This window comes from Xiphophorus hellerii, chromosome 1, assembly GCF_003331165.1.
Source record: "Xiphophorus hellerii strain 12219 chromosome 1, Xiphophorus_hellerii-4.1, whole genome shotgun sequence".
Classification (NCBI taxonomy): domain Eukaryota; kingdom Metazoa; phylum Chordata; class Actinopteri; order Cyprinodontiformes; family Poeciliidae; genus Xiphophorus; species Xiphophorus hellerii.
Genome location: NC_045672.1, coordinates 29,820,619 through 29,841,483, shown reverse-complemented (window position 1 = coordinate 29,841,483; position 20,865 = coordinate 29,820,619). Strand labels below are relative to the sequence as shown.

At 37.5% G+C, this 20,865-nt stretch overlaps 1 protein-coding gene and 1 long non-coding RNA gene across 2 annotated transcripts in view; one reads left to right on the top strand and one right to left on the bottom strand.

The window, feature by feature from the left end:
- Positions 1–2,554: 2,554 nt before the first annotated feature.
- On the bottom strand, positions 2,555–5,391 carry LOC116719014 (uncharacterized). The gene is made up of 2 exons (XR_004339050.1): positions 3,775–5,391; positions 2,555–3,661 (listed from the first exon to the last, which is right to left on the bottom strand). It is a non-coding gene; the product is annotated as an uncharacterized LOC116719014 (long non-coding RNA).
- A 2,872-nt stretch (positions 5,392–8,263) lies between these two features.
- The window catches only part of LOC116717879 (monocarboxylate transporter 1-like), a 22,528-nt gene continuing 9,926 nt past the window's right edge, over positions 8,264–20,865 (top strand). Inside the window, exons 1-2 of the mRNA XM_032559535.1 lie at positions 8,264–8,444; positions 17,058–17,356. Coding sequence (XP_032415426.1) covers positions 17,140–17,356 — 217 coding nt within the window. The 5' untranslated portion in view covers positions 8,264–8,444; positions 17,058–17,139. The remainder of the gene's footprint in view (positions 8,445–17,057; positions 17,357–20,865) is intronic.

Genomic DNA, 20,865 nt, shown 5'->3' with positions numbered 1-20,865 from the left:
AGGGTGACCGCCGGGTTTCAAAGGTTCACATGACTTAATGTGATCAACTTAAAGTCTTTTAAGGAACTATTTGTCACATTCAGAGATAATTTCCCTGCTTTTAATCACACAAACATAATTAAGTTGACTAATGAGAGTCATCAGCGAGTAACAAGTTAATTTTTTTTTTCTCCAGACATTAAGAAACGACACAGTGAGATATTTTTGGTTTCACCACAATCTGCTGATGTCTGCAGGAATTTTGCTGATTAAGACTTTTTTTTTAAACAGGACAACATTCACTCTGTCATTTCCAAACCATTCATCATGAACATTCATTGCTTCTTGAAAAACAAAAATAAAACCGAAAACCTTGAAATACTATAATAGTGTTTGCAGCTAGTAAAAATATAAAACAAAACCTGAAAACATTTTTTTTATTGCAGTAGAATCAATTTAGCTAAAACTAAAATAGAAAAGTTTTAATTTAAGTCTCTTTATTTTTTTAACCATCAGTTCTACTGTCTGCTGAAAAAAAACTATTTTTAGCACATTCTTATTTAAAATCTCCATAATGCCAGGAACTATAATAAATGTTGGTTTATTACAGTTTGTCTTGATTGTTTATACACAAATAATTTTTGTTGGCTTGAGACACAATTACCAAATAAATATCGATGAACTCCTGCGATTATTTAATTTAACACTTTTTCACACATCTTGTCTAATAATATTTTTAAAAGCAGGAAAATATTTGTACTTATTAAAGCTTTCAGAAACATTTTCAGCTGATTTACGATGCTGCAACTTGGTGGTCACCTTACATAATCACTGCAGGTCTGTACATGTCGCTTCTTTCAATCAATCAATCAATCTTTATTTCAGACACAAAAGAGGTCCATAGTAAAACAAAAAGAGAAGAAAAAGAAAAAAAACAAAAAGGAATATGACAGTCACTGAGCCACAAATAAATGATGACGCCAATGTTTCCACAATCTTGAGAAAAATCTCGCTGTACTAAAAACAGGGTTTACTAAAATTGCTATTATATTATTGTATGACACGGGTAATCTACACATACATTTATACATGAGATTCCTGAGCGCAGCTGCACATGTGGGAACAGCGTTATGTGCAAACATGTGGCTGGCACTGCTCCATCTAGGCACTTTGAGTAGGAGCCTCAGGCCATCATTGTATGCCACATAAAGTTTGTGCAGGCTACTTTTTTATATCTTCGCAGAAAACACTTTTGCTTTTCCGTGTCTCTTGTTTGCTGCTGTGTTGCATGTTTCTTAAAATGAGGTTTATTATGTTGCATTTCATGTCCCTTTAGCAGCAGGATGTTTTGGACACGCAGAGAAATGGAGGAGAGACAACAACAAACCCACATCCACAGTTGCATTTGTGGCCATAAAAACAAAGAAAAACAAACTCATTTTTCACCCTGCTGACATAGTTTTGAGGGAAGGACGTTGTTGCTCCACCTCAGCTGTGATTGGAGGGAAAACATGGGAGGAATCCGCACATGGCTTCAATTTGCAGTTCAGAAAGGCAGAAACTTGGTAAAAATCAGTGGATTTTCCGACAGCTGCCCAAGATTAGTTAGGTTTTGTGACTATATTTGGTTTGAGATTTCCAGATTCTTTTTATATTTGTGTTGCAGATATTAAATCAGAAGCTCCCACCTGAAGTGTATTTTCTGTCAGGTACATATTAGAGCAAATTTTAAATGTTACAACCACAAAATCTGATGTATATTTTAGGATCAATACAAAGTGAGACATGGTTGTGAAGCAGAAGGATAATAAGAGTCTAGAATCTCAGATTAATATTACTTTTTGAAAATAACAATCAAGTATTAATATTTTTTAAAAAGTACATCATCAAAAGGACCAAAATATGAAGTTATTTGGAAATGTTATTTTAAATGAAAATATTTCATAAAAATACACAATTACAAAATAACAAAATCAAACAAAAAATGTGAAAAAAAATATCCAAATCAGTTTTTTTCAATATAAAACGTATAAAACTTTAACAAAAACTGCAGGTGTGTCTGTGTTTGGTGTCAAGTAAGAGTAGAAAAACTTCGTAATAAAATTACTGAAGTAGAAGTTGTAACAATAGACCTAGAAGTATTTTTTAAAATGTTACTCATGTAAATGAAATTAATTACTACCGCACTCTGAAGATAAGCCCCAACATTATTAGTACTTGTTGTTCCCATCGGGACAAGTGGACTCTGACTTTTCACCGTTTTTATGGTTTCAAAGTTTCTCAAGATATTATTAACCATAATAATGTGCATTATTAACCACAGACATTTCCTGGCTTCACTTTCAAGATGCATTCCTCCGCACTCAGCGTTTTCCAAGGAACTCACCAAAATAATAAAAAAAACAAAGTCCAGGTCTCAGACGAGGATTTTTTCTCTCTTTGCTCTCAGCCCCCCTCAACATTACATTTCTCCTATATGAGGCCTCTTGGCTCAGTGAGCTTCCACTTCTTATCTGTTTATTGTCCGACCATGACTCGGATTATAAACAGGCACTCAATAAAGCAAATGATACGGTTGTTGTATAAATATTTAGAGGGAATACAATCCCTTGCAAAAGTCTTCATGGCCGACTGAACGTTTTCCATTTTGCCAAGTTCCAACCACAAACCTCATTAGCTGCTAAGTACTAAATTCAACCAAGCTGATACCACCATTTGTTCATTTAGGTGTTTGTATCCTGTATACCCCATTCTTTCATTTGCTGTATATTCTCCTTTTCCTCAATAAAAAAGGTACAAAGAGAGAGAGAAAGAGGAAACAGAACTACTGCATGAGCTGTCTTGACGCACTTCAAAATAAGAGCATGAAGAATCGGTAACCAAAACCTGAACACAGATGTCAACCTTCTGTCAACAGAAAATATTACAAATAGCTAAGCAAATTGTTGCTTTACAGTTTATACAGAAAATTCTGTGTGCTAAATGTTATCAACATCAAATTTATAACAGCTTATTTTAATAGTTCAAACACCAAATATACCTTAATATGCATTTCAAGCACAATGGAAACCAACTTAGCTTTTGCAAGAGACAGCCCAAGGTACTGTCAACATCTGTGCTTCCCAGGATGTTGTTATTTCTTAGAATATTTTAGACATGATCTATGAAAAGTCCACACATTTTTGGAGTGACCTTCCACAGAAAACTCTACAAATAAGTTACTTTTTGTCAATCAAAATGCCCAACAAAATGCTTTGAAATTTGAATTTAACAAAAAAGAAGTACTTTAGTGGGGGGGGGGGTGTATGCTTTTGGAAGACACTGCACGGGAAATATAGTTATAAATGAAAGGTGTTGATCAGAACTACATCACCCATATTGTGGTAGTTTGTTGTGTGTAATTCCATTACAATCCTTAAAGAGACATAAACATATTTTTTTCTTTTTCTTCTCATTCTTTAAAGCAGCTTTTCTACTTCAGGCTTCTTTCTTCCTCTCCCTCATTAGCAGAAAACAGAACAAATATCATGAATGGCCCAATTAGAGACTCCCCATCCGTCCTGTGCGATCCTGAACGGGATGGGAGATTAATGAAAGGATGAATGAGGTTCTGTCGGCCCGCTGTGGCAGAGGGATCCTGCGATGCTGCCAGCTAGAGACATTTGGCAGAAGATCCCGATGACTGTGGTAATTAAGCAAAAAGCATGTTAAACAATGAGAGCAGGACCAGCAGGAGAAAGAGCTCCGGCTCTTTTTTACAGAGGGCATTATAAGGACAAGAGGAGATCTACTTACAGCAAAGGTTGGGCGCTTTTCTGAGGAATGGTAATTCAACTCGCTGTAGTTAGCTGAAGAGAGGCTACAGTGGGATGGGCGTAGCACTTGTGGGATGTCTGTGTGTTTTAACAGCCTTGCTTTTCCTCCAGTTTTGCTCAAAAACTAAATTTGAGCTGCACTGAGACTGATGTGGGAGCATGTATCTATTTAAGCAAAGAATAATTTGTGGTGTGTACATTTAAATCTCACAAAAATTCACACTCAGCTTTGATAAACTCGTGTTCTGCTTGGTCTCCTGCTCCTCTTGTATGGAAATCCAGGAGGGCCAAAAAACGTGCAACATTTGATGTGTCTTTCACACACAAACTACGCTTCTTTTCATGTCTAATTGCTTGTCTAATTGGCGTATTCATTTTTTTTTTAACAATGCCTAGTGCACATGTTTCAAACTCCAAATCTTGACCACCGTAGCTTTTTGTGTGGCCCACTAGGCGTCAAATTACATCGATCAGTTTTTTGGCAGAAATTCATAAATTATAATTGTGAATAATTTGAATTGATTACAAATTTACTGCATAAATTGTCAAAAATATTGAGTTTATGTAATGTTAAAACCCACCTATAGGTGGCAGTGTTTTGTACTTTTTCTCCACTGCTGAATCAGCCATACGTAATGTGAAGTTAGCAAGGGAAGAAAAGTCAAATTTAATGTCATACATAGGCGCAAATATTGCAAAATTTCTTGCAAATATTTCTAAATTAGCACAACAAAATCTGGCGTTTTTATTGGAAAAAAATCACAAAAAAATTGCAAAATTCTGGAGGATTTGATAAATGCTAACATATGTTCAACATTAATTAATTTTAAGAAGTATAAGTACAGTGACTAGCAGTTTTTTTTTAGCAGTTTGCTAATTGTTTTTATCAATGGATTTTGCTACAAACCACAACCCAAAAACTGAAGAATATTTATTCTAACTTAAGAATTAAAATAAGGCATACAACTTCATTGTGAGTGTTTACATATTTTGTTTTCTATTTTTGGATCATTTTCTTTAAGGAAAAGCTAAGTTTAATTTGCTGATTCTGCCTTTGCCACCTCTCATGTCTAATTTATCACACATGGAAGTTAAATATGTGCCCGTTTGTAATTCTTATCCAAAGTCCAGCAGTTTATCTGTAGAATGCAAATGAGTGGCAGTTAGCAAAGAAAGTCTTCCTCTCTTTTAGTCTACAACAATGCAAGAGACGGCACAATTTGCCTAAGCAACTTCCGAGGTAAAAGATGGTGAGATTTGGACAATCCATGTTGGGGAACTTTGGATCAGTTCCCCAACATGGATCCATGTTTGGATAATGATCCAGCAACCTGTATTCAAAAATGAGAGCAAATAGGAAGTCCATATCCATACAAAGCTTGACACATTATGGAACACTACAAACCCTCCCCTGTCTTTAGACTCTGGTCTCTTTTCCATGTTATTCCCTCCCTGTATGTTAGGTTGCATTCACACCAGCCTCCAATTCCTGTTCATTTGCCTAGAAGGTTTGGGGAGGTGTGAATGCGTAATCGAACTGTAAAGCAGACCAAAAAGGCTAACTCGTTTTACGCAATATCTTCTTAAGCGTTTCCTTCAGTGGTTCTTGGTGCAGCACCACGAGGAAGGAAGTGAACAGGTTGTTGAAGGGTTTGGTTTGGCAATCAGAGCCCACCAGCTGAAAATTTTATAAATATTAAGATTTTAGTAATTTTGCTTCTATAAAGCTCAAATAATACTTGACCTAACCCAAAATCCCAGAAGAGTCGGAAAAGAGGCATCACAGATGAAGAGAAAACCAAAGAGAAGACAGAGAAGGAGGAAGTTCAAACCACTCTCAATCTAACCAGATGGCCAGACAGAGTGACAAAAGCAAACGATGTGGATTAGCAGTGGTTGGGATTTTACTGTGGAATGTCATCTCTGCTGCCTGGAAATTGAGCTGCTTGCATGTCATTACAGTCATACATCGAGTCTTCAGTCAGAGGCTTCTTTAAATTCATTGCAAGACAGACTGCTACTGGAAATCCTTCCTGCCTAACACATTACCGTCTACAACGATTCTTTGAAGATATTTGGATGATATGAGATACAACAACATTTATTTTCCATTTGGGACAAATAAAGCAGTTTTGAACGAAACTAAATTGAATTGAATTGAATTGAATTGAGGATCGGATATTGTAAGTTTGACTACAAAACAAACCAAAACTCATTGATAAAACATGCACTTTTGTTTTTTGTTAAAAGGAAATGTACCTGGTAATAATATATTTTGAAAAATAAGCTTTCTATCATAATATTAGGCTACAAAATGCAAGATATGCAATAATGAACTGCTGAATCAGGTATGTGTCCATAAATAGATATGTGAGGATTGCAATCTAAATTAGGCAGTAAAAAAAGACTTTCATCTCTCAGCTCAGCTCTTTTTTCACCATTATCAGTTATCGATTAATTTCTTGCTGCATCCGGCTGTCAATAGTAAACAAGACACCAGGATACTTGAACTCTTCAGGTTGAAACTGAATCTCATCTCCCACCTTAAAGGGAGCAGTCCATCTTTTTCCAGTTAAGAAGCATGACTTGAGACTTTCTTAGGAGATACACAGATAAATGTCTCCTCCTGCCAGAGCACCAGGCATGCAAATCACCCACATTCTGACTATTAAAAATATTTATGATGAAAAAAAAGCCCTGAAGTCATTGTAGAACTCAAAGGTTGCTCACAGGGCCTGCAAAGCTAGTGTGGCTGCATGTATATGCATTGTGTTGTTGATTTGCTTTGGATGTGAAGTGTTTTTATTTTTAAAGTAAGGTAATTAGGAACTTTAGAAAGTTATTTACACACTGCAAAAACACAAAATATTACCAAGTATTTTTGATCTATTTTCTGGTGAAAATATCTTAGTAAACTTGAAATAAGGCAAAACTAATTTATAAGTAACCTTTCAACAAGATACAAGAAGCTTGTTCTAAGTCAGTGATTCTTTAATATTCATGAAAAAGTAATAGTTCCACTGGCAGATTATGGGGAAAATGCATTTGCTAGTGTAATTAGTACTTTTTTTTAATAACTATAAAGGAATTATTTACTTAAACTAAACTCCTGTGTGTTGTTAAAAAGTTACTTGTAAGTTAGTTTTGTCTTATTTCAACTGTACTAAGATATTTGCACTGGAAACTAGATCAGAAATACTTGGTAATATTTAGTTTTGTCTGCAGTGTAGTAGTGTGCCAGACAAGACCGAACTAGATTAGTGTTTCTCAATCCCGACCTCTTTGGATCCACCACCCCATATGGTTTATGCCAGTCCAGGCAACAACACTGAATCAGCTTGTTATCATGTGCAAGGAAAGCCTAATGACTATTGATTATTTAATTAAAGCGAGTTAAAACAGAGAAACACTTCAAAGCACTGTAGTAGAGATATTCAGAAACATTTCCATGTAAATAAAAGCCTTAATTATCAGCGAAGGTCTAACCTGAAGGGGGGTAGAGTACAAAAGAAGAGTATCACCACTTCCACGTATTTTTACTCAAGTAAGGATGAAAAGCTCTTATAAAATTACTAAAGCAACAGTAAATTTTTTTGGTAATTTTTTTTTTGTCTAACAACAGCTCAAGCATAAAAAAACTCAAACACAGCCAGCCGCTGTACACAAAATATATTTTCACTGTTTGTGTGTCAATATGGAGGATAAATAAAAAAACAGGTTTGTAATGGGAGGTGCAAAACAATGCTTAGATTTAAAAATGTGTTTTAAAACTATTACTAATGCAAAGGTGTGTGTTTTTAATCCTCTTCTCAGTCAGTACTAGCATTACTAATCTGTGTATGTGGCTGAGGTTGGGCTTTATGGTGCCACCTATGTAAAACCCAGATGTAAGTCTAAAGTGGGTATTACAAAAATCTGTTCAGATTAAGCAACACGTCTAGGAGCTTATGTGGGCCCCACGTTTAGCTATTGTGGTCCATATCAAGCTTATAAAAGCAAATCAATATGTAAGCTACAGACAATCCTATCTGGACCCATTTCTGTAAACACTGTCGATATAGAATAGAGATGAGAAATACTCTCCATTGTTCCAAAGTGGGGAAATTCATGTGTACCAGCCGCAAGTTAAAGATGAATTGGATGGCTCCCAAACCAAAATTATTCAAGTGTAATTTGGCATGTGTTGGATTTAAACAGCCTCTTACTATTTTTTTTTCTTTACCTCTTAAGAGCATAATACATATTTTCTACTAGCTGAATCTAACATTAAAGTGTTTATTTTACCTCCAGAGAACAAGCTGTCCATCTCTGACCCTAAAGAACGTTGTTATGGACAAACAAGAGGTGAGAAAGAAGTGAACGTAATCCAATTAAATGTTAAAACCTCTTCTTGCCATCAGCTACGTGCAGCTCAGGAAGCGCTCCGCCCTCGACGCGCACATGTGTTCGGTCACCGCGCCTGGCACGGCTTCTTATACGCATGCGCTAGAGGTAGTTCGTAATGCCATCATCCTCCTCATCCTCTCTCCTGCTGGACTGTTACAGACTGAGGTCAGTGGTACCCGAAGCTACTATCGGACCGCCGAGAGCAAGAACTCTCACGGGGAGACGGTGAGCTCCAGCCGGACACCGAGCCGAGGAAACCCCGCGGTAAGTAAACCGTCACAGCGTGCTGCCGTGTGGCGCCACACTGAAGCTATTTCTGAATAGAAACATGGTGGATATTTTCCCCATTATGTTACGAATACGTCTTGTTTTTATAAGCGACCGCTAATTAGCCAGGTAGGTTGTGTAGTGATTAGCTTCGCGCGTTAGCCCCTCCACTGCGGCAGGAGATCACACCGACCCGCTTCAGAGCGGCGCTCCGTCCCGACGGAGCTTCGCTCCCGGTGGCCTGATGCTGCCCGCATGGCGCTATTTTTACATCCACATGTGGATGGAGGGGGTGAAGTGGGTGTCCACTTCACAGCTGAGCATCCGGTCCTCTTTGAAACCGGCCTGAAGGTCCGGCAGGACGGATTTATGATGCGTTTGAGGGACACGGAGCCTAAAACACGGAAAATGTTAACTCTGTAATCTCGCTTTTAGGTTAAAGTTAAGCTAATTAAAGTTTGTATAAACAATGTTTCCCTTGATCATTTTAAAGAAAATTTTTAAAAAATGACAATTTTAAGTATCTGCTTGTGTTTTCAGCAATAAAATAAGGATTTCACGAATGTAGTTTTTAATTTTTAACCTATAGATGATCAAAAATCAGTTGAACTATAAGAAAATAAAAATTTGATTTCCCTCTTGGATCATTTTGGAACTCCATTGTGTGGCCCTCCAGCCTCTGGGTGACTAATTTGCATGTGTTTGGTTGATTGCATCTTTTGTTGCCATTGCTTTCCAGTCTTTTCATTCACGTCCTAAATTGTGCTTTAAACTCAACAGTACCTCGAAGACCAACCAGCGTAGCTTTTCAGAAGTCCTGCTAACTCTGTGGTGTTCCCAAAGTAGCAAAACCTCTCTTGGTTCGGATTAAAACCAAATTACTACAGATTTATCATTGTAATTTGAAATGTTTAGCAATTTAGGAGATGTAATGTAACATAATTTTATTTTATATTAAGACTTTGATTCCATTTTTATACCTTTTCATCAAATTCCTGGTCGAGGAGTGGCTGGCAGTTCTAGACCAACTTTACTAGAGGAAGCCAGAGTGGGATCTATGTGGGTTTAAAAAAAACCCACGTAGAACAGGCCAATAAATGAAACAAAAAAGATTATTTTAATATATTTACAGAGCCCTGACACCAATTCTATCTCAATATGACTGAACTTAAAAGTCCAACCCCTTAATTTAAAAATGTTATTTCACCTTTATTTTACCATGAAAATCTAATTGAGATTAAAAATCTCTTTCACAAGAGAATCCTGGCCAACAATGGCAGCAGCAGTTCATTGTTAATTTTTTTTTAACCATGAGTTACACTTTAATCTTTCCTAGATGAGTCATAAGAAATTGCTTTTGTATCATTGCTTCAGTACAAGAGCCAGGACCAGTTCTACAGGGGAGACACTGGCCCCCTTTTGGCCCCCATCTAGAACCACCCATGACTGCATGTTCTCACAGTAGATAACAGGAAATGATTTTAAATCATCAGCTGCTGAAATGCGTTCATGTAATCCAGTCCTCAAGGGCCGCTGTCCTGCAGGGTTTAGATGTGCCACAGGTATAAAACACTGGAATGAAATGGCTTAATTTCCTCCTCCTTGTGTAGATCAGTTCTCCAGAGCCTTGCTAATGACTTTATTATTCTATTCAGGTGGTGCAGCAGAGGGCACATCTAAAGGTTTCAGGGCAGTGGCCCTCCAGGACTGGAGTTTGACAACTTGTGATGTAAATTGACGCTCGTTTCTAAAACATATGGTGTTGATTCAGGAAAGTTGCAAGAAACACCTCAACTACTGTAATCCTGAAGAAAATTGACTAAATCTAAGCCAAGCTGCATCCATTAACTCCAATCTGATTCAACGTAAAGCCAGTTGCATGTAGTAATCTGCAGTGTTTTGAGGCCTTGGCTTTGATTTCCTCCCTGGCTGCAGCAGTTCTTCTGGTCGTTCCCTAACCGCTAATCTAGCTGCTGCACAGCGGCGCACGAGTTCAACTCGCCAGCTCCGGGAGGTCAGACCTCAGTGGAAAGATCGCATGACGGCCACATGCGCTGAACTCTCATTGTCCCAGAACCAGACCGAGCCGCTTGTTTATTAATAGGTGTGTAACCAGGAGATATTGTCTAATATTGGAGCAGAAAGCGAGTGACTGCTCTGTCATTTTCAGCGCCCTCTGCTTTCTGTACGGCTTAAATGTTCCTGAGCGTGTTGGACCCTGAACCCTGACCTTTTGTGAATGTCACAGTGTAAGTTTAAAAAAACTACACATCCCAATATATGGCCACAGATTTGAATTATTTAAAGTGGGAATACCACTTTGACCTTCATGCGACATTCTGTTACCCCAAAGCTGCTACTTCTCCTGGTACTCTGAAATTTTTAATCTCGATTGTTAATCTTGAAATTAAAGCAATAGACCTCTTGTTTGAAACAGGAAGTACCAAGTATACGAAATCTAGTTTTCTTTTGTGTTGCAGGAGTCATATTTTTGCAATCTTAAACTGGACTGACTGCACCTTTATCTAAAACAATGTGCTTTAGGGTACTTTGTGCAATCTTTATTGTTGGATCTAATCTTTATTGTTGTTGCAGTTTGAAAAGATGCATTGTTGCCATGCACGATGCAGCCAGTGTCGTAAGTGATAAAATTGATGTTGAAATTATCTGGAAAATCAGCTTTTTGTCTTGCATGTTTTCCATCACAGGTTCTTCACATGACTGGTTAAATTGATGCATCTGACTTGGTTTCTTGATGTATTTAAATGCGTTCAGCTACACTAATTGAGGTTTGCATGGTTTTAAAACATTAAAATCCAACAGAACAAGCAGCAGAACAGGTTTTATTTTCTCGTGACATTTGAATCAGTTTTAAAACTTGTGCTCACTCATTCCTTGAAGCAATTAAGCTAATGCTACTAGTGGCTTTCTTCCCCTATTTTGTTTGACTGAATGACTTCACTGTTCTGTGCTTGAAAAGCTGCAAATAACTTGGAAACAACTTTGAGCTAAATAATTTTAGCAGCATTTTTATGCACAATGGGAAAATTTCTTCTGAAGTTTGGCTGCAGTTTTCATATAAAGAATTTGAGGTAACTTTTGCCTCCCGCTCTGGCCTGAATGAAGCGTCTGTGACGTCTGAATGAATGCCCTCATTGAGAACTCCTCCAGGATTTGCCCCACTTTTACTGGCACCCACACGCTATCCCGATGCCTATCTGCACTTCACCATGGAGCCTCGGGACCCCCTGGGGGGAACGGCAGCTCAGCTCTAATCCCACTGCGCCAAGGCTGCTTTACGTTAACAGTGGACCAAATTAAATTTTTACCCTTTAGCGAGATTTCAGTCTGAACACAGACACTGGAAGATTTACTGTGATTATTGTTATAAAATTAAAGCTGCATTAATTTATAGCTAGTAAATGGCTAAATATTAGTGCAAAATAATTAAATTTTTCCTATGATTCCAAATATTTTCCAAATCGGTCACTAAATATAACTTGTACTTTACATTTACTGGTGCTGACATTACTAGTTGAAAGCTTTCATACACTGGGACAGATTAAACTTTGCTTTTGCAATTGTACTTTTCTGGCTGATCGCCGATTATCAATCTTTAAAAATACCTGACCTGCTGATTCTGATTTTGGTCGAGACCTATTCTTTTTCTTTTCCAAAATGTTGCTACATATAGCAAGAAAGTCGCTGAGTTGGAAACAGTAAGGTGACTATTAACTGCAAACGTGCAGACATGACCTGGTGGGCCAGTCCGTCAGTCAAACATTTCTCGCTACAGAGCCGACGAGGAAAGTGGCTGAATTTTAGACTTTTGCTGAGGTAGCTAAGATTGGCTTCACATGTAAGTATCAGCAGATCACGATCTTTTAAAATTAAGAACATTGGTGGATAAATTGGTGCACCCCTACTTTGGTTTGTTTAAATGGACCTCAAGCAATTTAAGCCTCAATCACATGCTTTTGGTATTTATTATTGCAACGTTTGCCTGTTTTACACACATTTTAAAGATAAAGAAACGTGGGTCCATACTCATAAAGATTTTTAGTGTGCTCCCATAAAAAATTCTGCCAAGCTTTGTTTGGTGATGGACTCAGATCTCACACTTCAGCCACGTAAAGACAGCTAAAGTCGGCCTTCTATCACCTGAAGAACATTCCTGGGGTTAAAGGACTAATATCCCAGCGAAGATCTAGAGGCAGACCTTGTGAAGACACTGTTGAAGTAATCAATGCGAGTAAAGATAAATGCATGGATGAGTTTCTCTAGATCTTGCTGGGAGATTTTGCCTTCAGGTCATGGAAGGCTGACTTTGTAACTGTCTTTATGTGGCTCTGAAGGTCAATCACAACCCTCAGATTTCGGACCTGATCGCTGGTTTCTTGCTGTAATAACTGACTCTAGACTGTTTTTCTTTAGGTCCAAAGATGATGACTTTAGTTTTGTTGTTGAGATGCTAAATTTCTGCTTCATAAGCCAAATAAGCGGTTGCAGCCTTGGTAGAACAACAGGTCTTTACTGTATTCATTCAGTGATGTATTCCACCTTCAGTTCAGTACAAATGGGCGCACGCAAACTTCTGACCAGCAGTATAGGTAGGGAAGGGAATGTTCTTGTTGTATTTTGTGCAGCAGCAGTCGCCACATTCCTGTCCAGTACAGGGAGCCTGAGCTGGGCCTGAGGTTGAGGCCTTTTGCTGGAAGACACTACTGCTTAAGTTAACAGTGAAGTGCAGAAAACCGTTAGAGGGCTGTTGTTTTTGTCAGATGTTGAACTTGGAACAGATGTGCGATCTGCTGCAGAAACCGAACTCGTGTTTTCCCTCTGTAGTTGTAGCCGGACTCTGACCGGTCGGAGGTTTACTCTTGTCAGCTGGAGCGTTTGCTTTAAGCGCCTCTCTGTGACACAAGCAGACCAACAAGTGAGTTCTAGGTTTACTTGGAAGCCCCTGGATGATCTATTTGCTGCGTTACTTGCACTTCTCCGAGGTCAAACTGGATTAGAAGCCAGCTCTGTCATTTAATTGCCCCCAGCACTCGGCATTTTAGAGGGGATCAGTTGCTCTGTTGGACGGGGTCTAGCTTTTGTACCGAGTTATTGACTTGACCTCAAGTGTTCTTAGCTGAGTAAACACACAAACTGATACTCGTAGCTGTTATCTGAGGTAATTCTACGGTTTTATCCAGCTGGTACTGTTGTTTTATGGCTGCCGGAGTAATGCAAGCATTTTATTTTTTTTTTATATTTAATGAGGAAGTGGAGTTTCCTTCATGTTTGTGTTCATATCTTGCTCTTTTTGAAGGTTAAATGTGACTACTTCAGGAGAGTTGGGTGCTCCTTTACATGATATAGGGTCAGATTATTTTCATGCTTGTCAAACTGGACAGAGGTGGTTTGAATGTGACGTTTCCATTTTGGAAGTTATGACTCGAGTGTCCCTGGCGTCCCGTTTCACTGCATGTGTGTTGTAATGCAAGCCCGCCGCAGAGCTCTTCAGGTGAAATGTAGCACGTGTTTGCGTTCTGCAAACTGCAGGCAGAATGAGGTCAAGTTCATGCTTCATCTGTACGTACAGTATTTCTTCACTTGGTTACCACAATACTTGAAGGTAATATGATGTAATGGACGAGGATAAGTTCGCACCACATTCTGGGTGAAACCAAAACCAGAACCAACTTGTAGTCAGATCCCCTCCCCACAATTTATTTATTTTTTTGTACTGCATGCTGCACACAAATTGAACAGGCGTATTATGACTGAGTTAAAGTTCAACTTTAACATGCTGTCAAAAATGCATGTTTTACCCTCTTGTGATCATTTTCCAGGTCTAGATAAATATGGAAACATGAAATTAAACAAGGAAAAATAGATTTTATCCATTTTCCTAAAAGTCTTAATGTGAATAATTAAGTGAATTTATCTGCTTATTGAATGCCTGCACCATATGTGGGCTTTTTATTTAGCTTTTTCAGTCTTAAAACAAAAAAAAAAATCAACTTTTTCTTGCAGATAGATTATAAATTTGGCCTTAAAAGTTCAATGTTTGTGACAATTGTGACATATTTATGTACGTTTTTAAATCTACGATATTTTGTTTAAAACACTCTCAGTGCTTTTAGGGGAAAAAAAGTTGCTAATGTCTGAAAAGTTGCTAAACATAGCAATAGTTGCTAAGTTGGTGACGGTGCTTTAATTTCTAATGAACATTTAACACTGTAGCTAGAAAATATTTTAAATATCCTAAATAAATAAATAAACAAAACGATAGATGAAATGAATGATGAAGTCTCTCTAAACAAAATTGTCCTTCAAATAAATAGCTAGTTGGGACCAAAGCACCAGACTGAAGACTTTTGTCATCCGTATTTTGGTAGAGAGGAAAAAAGAGAAACGATAAATCATGCAAATGGAAATTGAGTTTGTTTTTAAAATGTTAAGTATGGTATTTCAGCTTTCTAAGCTGCATTTTGTTGGGAATATTTTCAATAACCTCCATGGGGAAAAACTGGTATAATTTCAAACAATCTGATGATGGATGGCCTTACCTCCATATCGGCAAAAAGATGTGACTGGGTCTCTGGGTCCTACTGGTCACATCTGTGTGACTCGTTTCTGTCCAGACTGGGAGTAAAACTCCTCCAGGTCTGCAGCGTGGCGTGTCATGATGACACCAGGTCTGTGAACGCCTCACCACCATGGCTGAAACTCTAAGGAGGAAGGAAGGGACAGAAAGCTCAGCCGTGTTATGAAACAGAACATGTCCTCTCTGAGGTTACAGCTAATGCTAACGTTTGTTTCTGTGCCTTTTAGAGTTTCAGTTCTGTGAAAATGGTTGTTTTCAAGCAGAAATTAGCACATCAGTGTTTTTTTTTAAACTAGTTTCTCTGTGGTGACGATATAGGAAGCTAAATGGTTGGCTGACGCAAGTGCAAGCAAAGGCGTGTCGTCACGCTGAGCTGTGAGGAAGTTGCTCTGCGTAATGATTGTCAGAGCTCGCCTGTTTATCGCCTGATCTGAGCTAAAAGCCTTGTAGGGAGCTTGACTCCTGGTTGTTAATTAGCTCTCCTTTCAACATACAGCAGTTTATTCTCCCCTGCTGGTTGTAAATTATCCAAGTTTATCTACAGGGAGAGGTTATTTTGGAATAAAGAATGCCATGTAAGGTAAATGAGCCAAACAGAAGCAGAGCTGCTGATTATAAATAGCAGTTGCATGTGGCCTAAATAAGGGGGAAAAGGGATATTTTGATGGAAGAGGCTCTGGTATTGTGTGTGCTTACCCACTGTAACTGTGTGAGGGGTTACTAGGATAACAAAACTGGCTTTTTTTTTTGTCTTCAACAGAAATGGCTAAAATAAAGTCAACACATTCATATTGTAGACAATAAATAAGAGTATCAGGGCTAAAATTGGCCTCAGGGTAAATTTTTACTAATGAATACACACGTTTTGAGTTGGTTTTCACTTATTCACAAGAAAGAAACATCTAAGTCGTAAATTTAAAGGCATACATTTACAATTTGTAAACTAGGACATTCTCTGCCATGAAGTCAGAAATTAACTTCTTAAATTTATCCCAAAAAAAACCCTTAAAGCCTTGTCCAGCTGAATGTTTGGAAAATAAATAAATTTTTATGCGCTTTTGTGTTTCATCTACAGAAAAAAGTCTTTCACTAAAAATAATTAGAACAACTTCAGCCCAACTGGAGATTTTTGAAAACCGTTTCATGTAAATTTTTCTGAAACCAATCCCATGTTTACTATATATATATATATATATATATATATATATATATATATATATATATATATATATATATATACACTGCCTGGCCAAAAAAAAAGTGATTGGGGGTAATTTGCAGTGTTATCAGGATTTGACATTCTGCTTCATTCTTTGATACAATTGTGCAACAACAGTATTTCTAAATCCTGCTGAAAATAGTTTTACACTGTTCAAATGTGAAGCATAATCTTATTTGTAAAACTGATACTAAACTACAACTTCACAAGATGCTCAACTTTCTCATTTGTTTTTGTGATTTTTGTCATTCTCCTAACATTACGGCTTTATTCTGAGAATAATCAACCCATCAAGTGTATTTGTATAAAAACATTTCAGCAACAAGGCAGTTAAAGTGCTTTACAGCATAAAAACACCAAAATATAAAGTCATATAAACAACCTACCAATTGAGAAACCAGTAGCAAACATAGCATTTACAGGGTACCATAACCAAAATCATGAATACACATCAAATGTGTCAGTCAATGTTCCATTTATGGTTCAAAAGCAGCTCTGAACAGGTGGGATTGAAAAGCCTTGGTTTGAAGGAAGGCTGTGTTTCAGCTGTTTTGCAGTTTTCTGTAAGTTTGTTCCAGATTCTTGACTTTATTCTTGCATTATTTCAACTTTGTTTTCATGTGACTTCATCGAATTGCAATTCTAGTCTTCTCTCATGATGTCTGCAGAAACGAACTTTGTTCAGAGGGACAAGAAAATGTAAAACTCATCTTGTTTTACCGCTGACTTGGATAAAATATCAAATCAGAATTAAGGAAATATATTAAACCTATGCTTCATTGTTTTTCCACAGAGGTGCTGTTTTGAAGCCTGATTCGAGCTCTTCCCCCCCACCAAGTCGAGTCCGTACGCCGTTGCAGTCTCTCTGAGCCATCATGCCTCCAGCAGTGGGTGGACCTGTGGGATACACCCCACCTGAAGGGGGCTGGGGCTGGGCCGTGGTGACGGGCGCCTTCATCTGCATCGGCTTCTCCTACGCCTTCCCAAAGTCCATCACAGTCTTCTTCAAGGAGATCGAGGTCATCTTTGACGCCACGCCCAGCCAGGTCTCCTGGATTTCCTCCATCATGCTGGCCGTCATGTACGGCGGAGGTAAGACGTCCAGGCACTCCGACACCCAGAACCCACAGAACCCACAGCTTTTCAGTCAATCAGGTGTATCTGTGGAACACATTTCATCAGTATGGGAGTTCAAAGTGCTTTACATTATGAAAACAAACACATCATTTAGTCAACAGCTGTGGAAACCAATAACAGACATTACATTTTGTCAATATCATCAAAATCATTAATACTCACTGAATGTGTTGGTCAACGTTTCATTGGTTCAAAGGTAACTCCTAACAGATGGGTTTTTAAAGGCACTCTGTGTTTCGGCTATTTTGCAGTTTTCTGGACGTTTGTTCCAGATTTGTGGTGCATAGAAGCTGAATGCTGCTTCTCCATGTTTGGTTCTGGTTCTGGGGGTGCAGATCAGAACCAGAAGACCAGAGAGTTCTGGAAGGTTGATACAACAGCAGCAGATCTTTAATGTACTGTAATGCAGAGCTATTTATAAACTAACAATATTTTAAAGTCTATTTTCTGAGCTACAAGGAGCCAGTGAATGGACTTTAGAACTGGGGTGATGTGCTCTATCTTCCTGGTTTTAGTCAGAACAGCAGCTGCAGGTTTTTTCTTTTTTCTTTTTAGGTGGACCTGTGAAGACTCTTGTTGCAGTAATCACTACAACTACAGATAAACGCATGGATGAGTTTCTAGATCTCACTGAAACACTAGTCCTCTAAACCTGGAAATGCTTTTCAGGTGTTAGAAGGCAGGTTTTGTAACTGTCTTTATGTGACTCTGAAGGTTCAGGTCTCAGTCCATCACTTTGGACACCCTGTCCCTTAGAAAATGTAGTGGAGGTGGGAATATTTAAAATTTGTTAGCTACACTACCAAAAGCACAACATTTTACCAAGCAATTTTGTTCTAGTTTCTACACATTTTAAATAAGACAAAAAGTTACTTTTTAAAACATAGGAGCCTGTTTTTAAGTCAATATTTTTTTAACTGATGAAAAAGTTCTAGTTCCATTGGCAGGTTATTTCACTTCCAAGACATTTTCCCATGTTATAAGTGAAATAAAATGCTAGCAGAAATAGTACTTTTTCAATATTAAGGGATTTTTTTATTCTAAAGCTCCTATTTCTTGCTGATAAGTGTCTTAAATTTTGTCTTATTTCAAGTGTACAAAGATATTTACACTAGAAACTACACCAGAGATGCTTTAAGATTTTGTTTTTGTAGTGCATTAGCTAAAATGTGGAATTTCTAATAAGCTGATTGTAGACTTTTATTTTGACCTGCCAGTAAAACTTGTGGGATATCTCTTAGTACAAGCTTCCCACTGTAGCTGGAATATTTTCATGAAATATCAGGAATATCTTGTCAATCATTTGTCTCATTTGGTGAGAACTGATGAAAGTGACACTAAATATTCAGCCAGTAAGTCTGAGGAATGCCTGTCCTTTAAAAAAAAAAAAAAAAAAAAAAAGACACGTCTTCTGTCTGCTGAACAGTCTCTGGAGTTTCAACAGGAAGTTTAATGTTGGATTCATTTCTGGAAGAGAAGTGTGGATTTTATGGGGGGGAGTAGTAGCAAGTAGTTTGTGGATTTTCTGGAGTAAGACACAGCAGGTGAATCTGAGCGATCCAATTCTTCACTGTTGGAGCTCAGATGAGATTATCCTAAGGTAGACTCTGAGAAGCCTTGTTCGGCAGCAAAACAGGATTACCAGAGTACATCGATTTCTTTTACTGGTTTCATAAAACGGCTCTCTTTGTAAAGCATCAGGCGTGACATTTCTGCTTCTTAACCTCCTTATCTTTCTCTCTCCACTGAAGCGAGACAAAACCATGCTTTATCTCTTCTTTTTTGTTTTCATTCCCTCGGTTGGGTAAGTAGAGGTGTGATCCATGATGATGTAGAAATGCGCGCTCAGGTCTGTTTGGAGGCGGAGTTGCAACATGAAGACTTGTATGTTCTGATGTAATCCAGCTAAAGCTTCTGGAGAACGAACACACGGCGAATTAATGACTGACTTATCTCAGGATTTAGTCTGCTTTAACACTGAGCATAAAAACACAGCAAGGCAATGTAGAGATGTTGGGTTTGTGCAACATTAAACTGAACTGTGTGATCAAACTCTTACAAAATTCAGGTTTTGTACAGATGCTTGAAATCCTTAAAACCACTGAACTTCATTTAGGGGTTTTCAAGGTTTGGAAAGTGCTTGATGCCCAAGCTGCACAGTTTTGCTTGATTTAAAAACCTAAATTTGGAAAATGTTTACAGTTGAATTCACCTGTAAACCTTCATCTTCATTGTCGCCTAAAAACCCCCAAAAATGTTTTTACCACTTCTACTTAGTAGTTTTATCGTAGGCAACTACATGTTACTGCAGTCAAACTTAAAAAATAAACTTCTTCAGGACACAGCAGCATTTAAAGTGATACTCATCACCATTTAGTCATATATTTTCAAAATTATCTATATTAATTTTATTATGGAAAAAGCAGAAGAGGAAATGATAAAAATAAAAAAAGTATTCTAAGCGTCGAGGGGTTTCAAGCATCACTTATTAGAATTTATAGTTGTGATAAATCAAACTTCTTTTTCATGTTAAAGATGTAATAACTTCCTGTTTCTTATGGATGCTATATTAAATATTTTTTAGCTAATTTTCAGTTTTTTTCATGAATAATTGTATTGAATTTCCACTAAAATTAACTCTAATCTATTTTTTTTATTCTTTTGTAATTGGGTTGTAAGCTGTTTTTTCCACAAATGTGTTTTTTTATTATTTAAAATAGAAATAAAATTGGGGGTCTGTAAAAGTCTAGTACAGAGGATTACAAGTTTTAATTTATTTATTTTTGTCAGGTAACTTTTGCAGCTCTAAATAAGTTTTAATTTGCACAGCTGAGAATAAAACTGGCACCCCGTCCTAAAATGATTGTTGACTTTGGTTTTCATCCATATTTGCTGCAGTTAGTTGCTTCTAAACCTTTTAATTATCATTTTGACTTTAAATATGTTTGTTTACACAGTCATTTTCTTCTGCCAGATTGCAAAGTCATAATGTTTATTTTTTGCTTTTAATTTTTGAGTAGTTGCAAAGAAAAATGAGTCTAGTGCCACCTCATTTATACCTCGAAGTTGAAGATTACTAGTTTCCTCAAACTGAAAGCAGAAATAAATTATTCAATTATGTTCCCTATTAGCTTTCCATACATTTTGCATTTTTTTTGTCAATTTTGAGTGACGGGCATAACATGCTCAAGCTGGACTTCATGAGAATCAGGAAAAATGATTTCTTTACTGGATTATTGCTTGTCTGTCCAATAAGTTACTTTGATTGAAACAGATTTTATGAAAATAAGCTTCACATAAATCTTGCATGTATTTTAGCTGCTACTTATTTTCTGCATATTTGCAATGACGGTTCAGTCATGCAGAAGAAAACCTGATCTAACAAGAAGGGTCTGAATATCTGATTATTTTTATCTCCAACTCAGCTGACACAAAGCAAACCCGGCCTGTCCTGATCTCGTTCC